The 12,317-nt window shown below is 40.5% G+C and overlaps 1 protein-coding gene across 2 annotated transcripts in view; it reads left to right on the top strand.

Annotated features, from left to right (window-relative positions):
- Positions 1 to 6,775, top strand: part of Pon3 (paraoxonase 3) — a 30,455-nt gene extending 23,680 nt beyond the window's left edge. For both annotated transcript variants that reach the window (XM_052721328.1, XM_052721329.1), the window contains 3 exons: positions 950 to 1,031; positions 1,251 to 1,379; positions 5,513 to 6,775. In XM_052721328.1, the coding sequence (XP_052577288.1) occupies positions 950 to 1,031; positions 1,251 to 1,379; positions 5,513 to 5,671 (370 nt within the window). In that variant the 3' untranslated portion in view covers positions 5,672 to 6,775. The remainder of the gene's footprint in view (positions 1 to 949; positions 1,032 to 1,250; positions 1,380 to 5,512) is intronic.
- Positions 6,776 to 12,317: the final 5,542 nt, after the last annotated feature.

Below are 12,317 nucleotides of genomic sequence, written 5' to 3'. Positions count from 1 at the left end.
AGGGGGAGAGGAGGAGGAATCTAGGGGCGGATTTCACCAGCAGACTCAGAGATAGTCAGACGTGCCATACTGAGGAGAGGTAACAGAACCATGCGGCAGAATGTGGATTTAAAAATATGGGTTAATTAAGTTATAAGAGCTAGTTGGAAACCAGCCTAAGCTAAGACCAAGTTTTCATAATCAATACTAAGTCTCCATGTCATTATTAGGGGACTGGTGATCCAAAGATATTCAGACAAGAAAGCTTGCTACGTGAAATTTTACCAGAGAACGTCCTGGGCAAATAGTTAAAATTTAAAGACTTTTAAAGCAGAGATATACTATGAATAACAACATTTAGATTTGAGATCATGAATAGAAATGCCTTTAGGCTGGATGTAGTGGTGCATGCCTTTAATGCCAAAACTTGGGAGGCAGAGGCAGGAGGATATCTGTGATTTTGAGGCCAGCCTGGTCTGCATAGTGAGTTCCAGGAAGCCAAAGCTACATAGTGGGACCCTTTCTCAAAACAAAACAAAACAAAACAAAACAGACAACAAAAAAGAAAATGCCTCTAGACATTCTTCCTGTTTTGAAACAGTGTGACTGAGCTTCGTGGCCACCCCACAGTTATTTCAAGCTCTAAGTTTGGAAGTACAGACTCTTTTGTCCTGGAAGGATGTTCTTACCTCATTCAATTGAAAAAAATTATAACTCCTAAGTAATGAGACTGAGTCTATATGTCATCTGCAATACTACCTTTCACTTCATGATCCCATTTCACATTAAAAGCCTATTGAACATTTCACTAATTTTAAAAGTACCACCCCTTTATCTACTTTTATGGTGTTGTAGAAAGACATCACAGTAGTACTTCAAACCAACTTGAATTTTTGTATTTGTTCTCCAAAAAGAAGACTGTGTCGTATTTCATTACTACTTGCTAACACTAAGTGTTACTTACTTACAGGTATGTCTATGTAGCTGATGTAATAGCTAAGAACATTCACATAATGAAAAAACATGATAATTGGGATTTAACTCAAGTGAAGGTAAGAGTTCCCCAGCCAACCCGCACAATAGGGACCCATACATAAGTCTCATATTTAACCCATGAAATGTTCTTATGGATCCACGGCTATTTACACTTTTAGAGTGCAATCATAAAGCCCCCTAAATATACCAATGTCCAGTACCAGGAAAAACTGGTAGGAGGGAGGGAGGACAGAGAGCATTGAGATAATGTCCTCACTACTTACTCTTTGTTTAAGGTCATTCAACTAGGCACTTTAGTGGATAACTTGACTGTGGACCCTGCCACAGGAGATATTTTGGCAGGATGCCATCCTAACCCCATGAAGCTATTGACCTACAACCCTGAGGACCCTCCAGGGTCAGAAGTAAGTACTGATACCTGAGCTCACAGGCAAGTCTGCAAGACTGGAAATATGCTGAGGTGATGTTGAGGGGATTTATGTGGGTCACATTTATGTTCCAGAACTGAACAAAATGTTTATATAAAAAAAGTAGAGATATTGGCAGTTTAAAGAGATGGGGTTTCTAAGTTTTTTAAGCCACTGGGGGCTAATGTAATATCACCGCCAGACAGCCGGTCGTAACTTGGCAAAGGTTTTTTTTTTTTTTTTGCTATTGAGAGTAATGAGGAAAGATGAGCATGAGAGTTGATATTGACATAGATGGCCCTACTGTGTTTCCAACAGAATGTAAACTCTGAGAAGCTGTTGCAGTAGAGACGTGCATAGAACCATCTCTGTTCATACCACTGAGTACACAGCCCACACCAAGGGTTTGAATGATTGGAGACTCTGAAGTAGATGAATTTTTGTTCTTGGCTTCTAATAGATATGCTAGTATTCAAGAGTGTTTTCTTTTAAAGGTTTTTTAAATCTAAAATTATATCATCTAAAGTAAAAACCATTGAATTATCGATAGCATTAAAACCAATTGCATAAGACACTGCATTTTCTATGACATTGAGTTTAATAATAATAATAAATTTTAAAACTCAATTGAATGTAACTACAACTACAAATTCTTTCACATGTACTTGGAAAGATTTATTTGCTGATGTCTACATTTTGCCAGATATTGTTCTAATGCTTGGGCTATATCAGAAAATAAAACACACATTGGCTGGTGAGATGGTAAAAAAGCACTTGCCACGCAAGACCGATGACCTGAGTTCGATCCTGGTCCCACCGTGGAAGGAGAGAACCAGCTGCTGAAAGTTGTCCTCTGACCCCCACAAGTGATGTGGCCTGTGGGCGCCTGCACTTGCAGACTCATCTGCTCACACAAGCACATATGCTCGCTAAAAAATAAACAATAAAATAAAGCTTTAAACAAACATTAAAAAAATACATCCAAGGCCCCTGTTCTTAGGGGACAGAAGGCCAGACACTAACTGAACATATAAGTTCATTTACGAAAGGAATGTATAAGTTACATAGACGGTAAGTTGTGTAGGAGAAACGGCATAGTTACCTAGAGGGTGAAGGTTGCAGTGAAAAGCTGTGGGCAGGTCCTGGGTTGAAGACAGAGAAGAGAATAGAAGGTGTGGTTCAAAGAAAGGTGTGACATGTTTGGGAAGTTGAGAAACTGAGATTCAAATCTTAGCTTGTTCATTGACCCAGGAGAGGTCATTTCCACAGAAGAGTATGGCTGCTTTTTAATTATTCTTATTTGAATTTAACATATCAGTCATGATTTTTTTTCTTTTGGTTTTTTTTTTTTTTTTTTTTTTTTTTTTTTTTTTTTTTTTTGGTTTTTCGAGACAGGGTTTCTCTGTGTAGCTTTGCGCCTTTCCTGGATCTCGCGCTGTAGACCAGGCTGGCCTCGAACTCACAGAGATCCACCTGGCTCTGCCTCCCGAGTGCTGGGATTAAAGGCGTGTGCCACCACCGCCCGGCCTTCTTTTGGTTTTTTGAGACAGGGTTTCTCTGTGTAGCTTTGGTGCCTTTCCTGGAACTCACTCTGTAACCCAGGCTGGCCTCGAACTCACAGAGATCCACCTGCCTCTGCTTCCCAAGTGCTGGGATTAAAGGCATGCGCCACCACTGCCCAGATCAGACAGAGCATCAAGAACTATTTTAAGGCAATCATACTGTTGAGATTTTATGGATGCAGTTTCCAGTAATGTCTAGGAGACATTACAAATAAGAACCACTCAGTGATAACAGTAGGTGACGTGCCAGTGTAGATGGGAAAATGTCGCAGTCTCAAGTGGTCATCCCTAAACACATGAACATCAGCACTAAACAGGCTCAACAGGTATGTGTGCCTTTAATAGTCATAATTAAAGAAGAGGCCATAGATTTGAGAGGGATATGAGAAGAGTTGGGTTGGGGAGAGTGAGGGTAGAAATTATGTGAATACAGTATTTATGTAAGAGGTTCTCAAAAAAATTAGATAAAAATTCACTAATAAGTTTCAGAAAAGTAGATCAGCTTTTGATGTACAATTACATAGTGAAAGCAGGTAGTGAATACAAGCTTTCAATTACACACTTGCTATCTACACACCAGCTTTTTTATATCACTGATACCTATTATATGGAGCAATCTAAAGCATGGCATATGTTTATGTAGTTTCATTATTAAATTTTTCACATTTACATTTATATAAAGTAAATAAAAATACATCAGATTGGAAAGTGATAGATTTCTCCTTTAAACCATTTTTTTTAAAGATTTAAGACAACCCAATTAAGTGCCTTTGGATAGATATAGCTGTTATTCTACATACTGAAGAAATTCTAGATTCTATGTTGTGGTAATTTAAATAAGAGCTAGAATGTTCACCTAGGGCATAAAAATCATGCAGTCAACTTCTGTGTTTCTACAACATGGAAGCTCTCAAGGAGACAGAACTATCCCTTGGACTTTGAGATTGACTTAGTCAACATATTCTGACTGTGCCCTAGATTCTATTATTTTATATATATATATATATATATGTGTGTGTGTGTATATATATATATATATATATATATATATATATATATATATATAAAAATCCCAGAAGTGCAAACTAAGCCTAGAATGAGAAGAATCATTACCTGTTCTTATTCAGAGACACACCCTGCTGCCTTTCTAGAGACAAACAGAGCTTCCCTACAAAAGCCTGGCCACAGCGTTTGCTTTAAGCGTGTCCTAGTTAGGGTCTCTATTGCTATGATGCAACACCAGGACCAAAGCAACTTGGAGAGGAAAGGGTTTATTTGGCTTATACTTCCATATCGCTGTTCATCATCAAAGGCAGTCAGGACAGGAACTCAAACAGGGCAGGAACCTGGAGGCAGAAGCTGATAAAGAGGCCATGGCAGGGTGCTGCTTACTGGCTTGCTCGACGTGCCCACTCAGCCTGCTTTCTTATAGAAGCCAGGCCCACCTGCCCAAGGATGGCACCACTCCCAGTGAACTGGGACCTCAATCAGTAATTCAGAAAATGTCCTACAGTCTGATCTTCTGGAGGCATTTTCTCAGTTGAGACTTCCTCCTCCCAGACAATTCTAGCTTGTGTCAAGTTGACATAAAACTAGCCAGCACAAAGGATGCAAATATCACGGTGAGATAATTGAAAACTTGTTGAGGATCTGTTTCTCATGCCCCTATTTTCACATATGAACACCTGTTCGTTCTAGATAAGCCTTATGTATCCACAGTTAGGGACCCTTCTCCTCTTAGTAGTCTTGTGCTTTCTGCATGAGATCCAGGCTCCATTATTTCCACCTAGCAAACTCGAAACAAAGTTGTTGGAGCTTGGAATGAAAAACAAAAATGAAGGGAAACAAATGAAAAACCATCTGAAGCTTCGTTCTATTGCCAGAGATCAGGAAAGCAAACCTTTGCTTCATGGTTGGTTGTTTTCCTTCGATTCCTATCTTTGCCCTCCCCCACCCCCACCCTGCCCAGTGAACTTCATCCAGGCTACTTGGAAACTTGAGAGCTTATGTGTTCACTGATAAGCAAAGCTGGGTGTGCTAATCTGGGGATCAACAACAGCCCTAGGCAGGGGTGCCTCCAAACTCCTACACTTTCTTTCTGTTTCTTAGCTGCTTCACAGTTATGAGGTCCCTCAGCAGTGAAGACTGCCACTGTCTTGACTAGCAGGTTGGGCTAGCTGACTGGGTGTCCTTGAGTCATTTTGTTCAGGATTCTGTCCTCATGCTGTGGGCTCAGTCAAAGGCACATTCACAGTCAGAGAATTACTGCAAATGCTGGAGTTAGACAAGTGTTTAAGGGACCCAAGTTTCTTCTCTATGGATGCCAAATTATCAAACCGCTGAAGGTCTCTATAGAGGAATTTGACTAATGTTAACAGCTAGTCCCTTTTAGTGCAGAGATGTTGTTGGGACACTAGTACCTTTGTTAGGAGAAAACTTAATTCAGATACACTTCAGACTTTTAGCTTATTGGTTTCTGAAAGTATTCCCTTGACCCAGAATTCTTGGGAAGGGAAATATCTGTAGACAGCTTTTCTTGGACACTGATGATTGGTCTTCTCTTTACAGGTACTACGCATCCAGGATGCTTTGTCCGATAACCCCAGGGTGAGCACACTCTATGCCAATGATGGCTCTGTGCTTCAGGCCAGCACAGTGGCTTCTGTGTACCGTGAGAAAGTGCTCATAGGCACTGTGTTCCACAAAGCTCTGTATTGTGAACTCTAGGTCTTTCTCAAAAATCTTCATAATTTTCATATTTGGCAAAAGTAAAATTATAATTGTATGCTAAATGGAACTATAATTATTTGCAACTACCAGGGAAGTGTGTTTGGCTTTTCTTATGGAGAAAAGAAAAGGAGTACAGAAACTCATATCTATGAAATCAAGAGTCAAGTTAATGTTGAGCCAACCAGAAATCCATACATACTGCTTTGTCGAGTGTTCCCAATATCCTGTATATAGTGGGATATACAGGCTGTGACCACTGAAGTCTCCCGCTCACTTAGGTTTGTGTCTCTTGGTAACTGTTTAGCAAAATTGCCTCCCACAACTGTGATATTCTGTGTCTGCTGCAGTCCACACTAGTGAAAAAAGACAATGTTTAACTACTTACAATTCTTATTCTCTTTTCTCTCTTGTGTGGGACATCATCTTAAAATCAAGTATCCAGACCTATAACTCTCCTCTTGAGAACCCAAAGCCTGCCTTGGACTTGATTTTACCCTAAAATGTGGCCATAAAGGAAATAGGATTCTGGAAATTTGACATAGATGAGTCTCGTCAGCTGGCTTAGTGCAAGCTATGCTAATGTGCTTGTTTAAATAAGACTATACTGATACTTCCATTGTGAGGATCACTGATCTTGGCTCTGAGTGTAAGATGGGCCTTGGGACAACCATCTTCAGTTTTCTCTAGGAGAGGGCAGGGGAGTCAGACAAGGGCCATGACAGGCTCCTAGTAGCCCGGCCAGAGACCAGGCCTTAGTTTTGGTTTACTGGAGCTGGCTGGAGCTGAGCAAGCAGTTCTTGGGAAAACCACAACTCAGAGGCAACCAATCAGCCAATGTCCCACAGCCTTCTGCTAGCTAAAGATAGTCTTCCTTACCCTGCTGCTGGGAAGTCCCTAACTGCTAGAGCTACCTACCAATCCTATAAACTTTTTGTTTAAACCCACCAATCAGTCCCCAGACTAATCTCTCCCCTCTGGAATTTCCCTAACCTTGCTTAGAAGGAGCCTGTGAGTTTCTCTTGGGGTCACCATTTGCCACTTTGTCAGATGGTTAGATCCCAACATGTTGGTAATTTGTAATAAACACCCTTGCTAATTACATACATGACTGGTGGTGGTCTTTTATGGGACTTCTTGCCGACCCTAACACTCTACTAGTTAACTCAAAAGACATTTAATAAGCACTCCAGCTGATTGGTACCAATAAATCTAAAATGATTAATATTATTATAGACAAACAGCATGTCCTAAGGACAAATCTAAACTTAATTTGATGACAATAAATAAAGACATTTGTTTCTTGGTTAAAAAAACAAACAACCCAACAACAACAACAACAAAACACACACAATGATGACTTTTGTCAAATCATCGATGAACATCAATGCACCCATGTTCCTTTTTGCAACTTCTGTTAGTGGTGGATTACCACCACCCCCTAATACAATATCTCTTCTGGTGATGGGGAATTAAGGAGACCTCTTTACATTCTAAAGAACACTCCTTTGTTAAAAGTTTTGTACCAGAATAAAATGGTACTCTTTTAACCTTTGTAATCATTTCTGATTTAGACATTAAGATTTTATAACTTTCAAGGAAGGAAGGCCCAGCTGAATATTACAGGTAGTCGTCATATTTTAAGTTTCAAAACATAGCTATATGTTATGGGGAGTTAGCTTAGTTGTTATGGAGTTTGCCTTACAAACACGAGGAACTGAATTTGATCCCCAACACCAACATAAAAAAAGCTAGGTGTGGTGGTATGTGCTTGTAATCCCAACAGTGGGGGAATGGGTTTACTGGGGCTTGCCGGCTGGCAGCTAGCCTATTTGGTGTACTTCAGGTCAGTGAGAAACCCTGTCTCAAACAATAAAAGAAAATAAAATGTGGATGATGCCTACAGAGCAACACCAGAGATTGTTTCCTGGCCTTCACACACATGTGTACACAAGCATGTACATCTTCATGCACACACAAAACGTAATTATCAAGAAGATTCAATCTTTTTTTTTTTTTAATCTCTGACCCTCACATCTTCTGGATTACTTAAGATTTGGCTATTAAGGTTTTCTAAACAGAAGAAATGTAAGTTAAAACCTAAGACTCCAAAGAGCTGAATATCCAGTTAAGGTCAAAGTAAATGTAAACTATCCTCTACATTCCACTTCCAGAAGCCTAAAAGGAAAGTTGCCTTAGCACTGAGAAAATAGAAGAAAGGGATTGGTTGTTGGTGAAAAATTATCATCACTATGTCCAGTGAGTGCGGAATATAGCACAGAAAACCTTGGCCCTTTCTGCCTGCTCATGAGAACTGCACATCCCAAAAGCTTAATTCCTTTAAGAAGCTGTGTTCTGGATTAACTTGTTAATGATAGCTTGTACAACTAGTGAGACAGAAAATCAACATAGAATGGAAAATTTTAACAGTAGCTATGGAAAAATTCAGCAGTAGCTATATGTTTATTCCTTAAGAAGATTAAAAATAACTAAAACAAACAATAATACACACTTAAGATGAACAAGAAAAAAATTTCAAATATATAATATCGGAAATGAAAAATAGAATACGCATATGTTAAGGGCACTAGAGAGACAGATAAACTGAAAAATTATTTTATACCAATAAATTTGGATATCTTATGAAATGAAAGTAATTGGAAAACTATAACTTTATTAATTACTGTTGAATCTGTTACTGTAACAAATAGAATAAAAATTCAGTGCCTACAAATGTACATCTATTTCTTTTATTTACGAGTCCTCAGGAACCGCGTCTTTTTAAGAAGTGCATTTATATTTATTGATTTATTTATTATGCAGTTGTCAGAGGACAGCTTAGAGCTGGTTCTCTTCTGCCACGTGGGTCCCACACGTTGAAGCTGAGCCAGGCTGTCAGGTGTGGTGGCACGCTCCTTCACCTGCTGAGCCAGCATTCTGGCTCCCAGCTGCTCTTCTTGATTTCCAGAGACCCTCCTTGTCAGTCTCCACAGGAGAGAGAAGCCACACTGAGAAGGGCTGCTGAGGGAAAGTCTTAAGAGATCTTCCTTGTATTTTGAGGTAAGGTCTCATGTTGCCCAGCCTGATTTTGAACTCTCTGTGTGGTCACGGATGACCTTGAACTTCCGATCCTCCTGTCACTATTGTCCAGCTGTAGGTGTGCACTACCACCACCGTGAGTGCCGGGAATGGAATCTGTCACCCTGTGCAAACACTCTACTGTCTCAGCTACGCCTCTAAGCCTGGAGGGACATTTTAAGAGGGCGCTTGGTATAAGGGCAGGACTCACAGGAAACAAACAAATCTAATACGGTAGTGCGAGCAGTGGGGAGGGTGAAGTGAGGTGGTGAGGGGTCAGGAACTCTTTCCCTCCCTGGGTTTTGCAAGCATATTTGCAGAAACAGCTACTTAAAAATGTTTAGCCAACATGTAACCACTCAATAGAGAGACAATGGAGGGAACAATAATTCTTTTCCTTTCTTGTCTTAATTTTGAGACAGTTTCACTGTAAGTGCAGGCTGGCCTTGAACTCTCGGATCCTCCTACTTCAGCCTCATTAGTGCAGGAATTACCAGCATGAGCCATCACACCCAACTTGATTTCATTCTTCTTTTACCCTCCCAACTAGAAGTCAGAAGACAGGAGCTTTGGATGGGGACCTTAGAGCCACCCACATGCAGGTCAGCAGGGAGTCCATGACAGATTAACTTTAGCAGGGCCTGGTCTTCTTCATGTTCCTGCATGGTGGAAGCCAGGCCACACTATCTGTGGTCCATCAAAATCAAAATGGAAACAGAAAAATGAGAAAAGATATGAAGGAGCAATAGAGTTCAGGACCAGATACGACATTCATCCCTTCCGCTTCCCTCCCAGTGCTGAAAGCTAATTGCATGGCCATATCTAACTAAGAGCGAAGAGAGATGGGTAGTGGCATACAGCCGGAGACCACCGTGTTCAAGAAGAAGTGCAGAATAAAGTTTAGTGAATAATTCATCTGCACCTCACACATTCAGTTCTTCCCTCTCCCCAAAGCTCCATCTATATCCTACCTGCAGCTCAAAGTTAAAAATCATGCTATGATGTTCTAATGTCCACATTAGTTCCAGATGTGGCTGCAGGTGCAAGGCTAGAAAATAGAAATCTTGTCTCCATCATATCCGATTGCAGTAATTGAGTGTGACCACTAATGAAATGGAAAAATGAATGTCTTCAATGCTCTGAAGTGCCTAGTAACGAGACCAGCCCATCACAGAGGAACCGAAATGTCCCCCATCCTAGCCATCATCTATTCTCCAAGGTCTTCTGCAATATGAAAATTCCATAACTCAAAATGTTTCCCGGTCAATGTAGCTTCAAGGCAGAATCTGAAGGGGATCTTGGAAAGACTATTTAATGGCCTGCTTTCGAGAGGTGTCAGTGTGAGAGTCGGGACATTTTTGGCTGGCCTCTCTTCCGGTTGCTTTTGAAATCAAGTACCCTGGAAACACAACAGGCTTCTAGTCTGTTTCCTTCTGGTTAGCGTCCATGCTAACCCAGATTCCATTTCAGAGCACAGCTCTGACTTTACTTCCCAGATTCATGATCCGTTTCTTACTCCCTTGTTTCAATTCTATCTCCTTGATGACTGTCTGAATAAAGGAATGGTAAGGAAGGGCTTTGCTATTGCAGTCCACAGGACTGTGTCTCTGGTTTTCTTAACTGGGAGGCAGTGGCTGTCACAATATTACTTCCTGCTGTTGAGACACTGAATCAAATCTCTATTTTGGATATTTTCTCTAGTTTTTTTTTTTAGTTCTTTTCTCAATCATTTTATTTTACTGTTTTATTTTACAGAGCTGAGGATTGAACCAGGGCCTTGCATATGCTAGGTAAATACTCTACTCCTGAGCCACAGCTACAGCCCAGATAGATGTCTCCCCTACAGTCACCAGATCTTACCCCGAGTCCCTCACTTTCTCATGGTCCTCTGACAAAAACCTCAGGCAGTAGCCAGGCTGGCAAACGTTCTGATCATCTCTGTGGAAGTGACTGGCCTTTCAAATCACTGCAGCAAACAGTGGGACTGACTGTTTTCTGATAACAAAACAAGGATTCCCAGTTTTGCAACTATGTGACACCACTCTCCTTTGAACTTGTGTTTAAAGTTTTATATAATCCACTTCTTGGCTCAAATTCCTACATGTTTAAGCTCACCTTAAGTGGTTGAAAATGAGAGCTCCTTAAATATAGATGCTTACAGAATACAGACAATGCTGGATGATCATGGTGTTTTAGATACAGACATTGCTGTATGATCATAGTGTTTTAGATACAGACATTGCTGGATGATCATAGTGTCTTAGATACAGACATTACTAGATGATCATGGTGCTCTAGATACAGACATAGCTAGATGATCATGGTATTTTAGATACAGACATTGCTGGATGATCACTGTGTTTTAGATACAGACATTGCTAGATGATCGTGGTGCTTTAGATACAGATACTGCTGGAAGATAATGGTGTTTTAGACAAGGGGAGACCAGGGAGGTCAGTTTTCTGGACTTGACCCCCATTCAGTCCATTATTAATTGTGTGACTCTGGCCTCTGGGTTTCAGATTTCTATAAATTCAGTTAATACAGGGATTATCATTTACCTTTAGTAACTACCATTTAACAAACCTAAAGTTGAGGCAGTAATAGTAACTACAGCCTACAAGTGATAGAAGGATTAAAAATATTAATATATATGAATGAATGAACAGTGCTTATTATATGACAGTGTTGAATCTTGAGCAACACGGAGATTTCAGGACCAGCTTTGGACAAGACCACTGTAGCTAAGTAGCACAGTACTTGTGTGACATACACACAGTTGTGGTTCAAACCTCAGCACTATCAAAGAAACAGCTTTTGCAGATCCCAGATGACTGTTTCAACTCGTGAAAAGTTTGGCCTTTATGTCCAACTAGGACTAAGAGCTTCCCATTCAGTTATCCTGTAGGACAATTCTGTATGTATCTTTGAGATCAAACCCAGTTTACCAGCCCAGTGGTGGTGATACACGCCTCTAATCCCAGCACTCAGAGGCAGAGGCAGGCAGATCCTTTTTAGTTTGAGGCTAGCCTGGTCTACAGAGAGAGAGTGCTAGGACAGCTAAGGCTATACAGAGAAACCTGGAAGTTCCACAGCTTCAGAATGGGCATTCTAATGGTATAGAAGTTTGTTGAGACGTGGAGACTAGGAGGCTGGTTAATTTTGATGCATGATATTCTTTATTTGCAAGTTTTTAAAACTTTGTATTGACTATTTGTAGATTTCACATTATACATCCCCATTCCATTCATTTCCCTGTCCCTTCATGTCCTCCCTCTGCCCTTGAACCTCCCCCCCAAAAAAATAAAATAAAATAAAATTTAAAAGAAAACAAATTTTGTTGTGTCATGGAATCTGCAGTCTGTCCCAGTGAGTCACACAGTTTACCCTTTAGTCCCTGTATCTTTACTTGCAAATGTTCATTGCAATGAGTCATTGGTCTGGTTCAAGGCCTCTGGCTTCTCTCACATTATCTGGGTTTTCACTGGGACTGCTCTTGCATACCCTGTTGTTGCCCTGTGTCATGGAGATTCTGCAGCTTTGGATCTGCAGGACCAGCCCCTTCACA

This window comes from Peromyscus californicus, unplaced genomic scaffold (genome assembly GCF_007827085.1).
Source record: "Peromyscus californicus insignis strain IS unplaced genomic scaffold, ASM782708v3 Scaffold_6__1_contigs__length_162567912, whole genome shotgun sequence".
Classification (NCBI taxonomy): domain Eukaryota; kingdom Metazoa; phylum Chordata; class Mammalia; order Rodentia; family Cricetidae; genus Peromyscus; species Peromyscus californicus.
The sequence above is the reverse complement of the archived record's forward strand: the minus strand, read 5'-3'. Positions and strand labels throughout refer to the sequence as shown.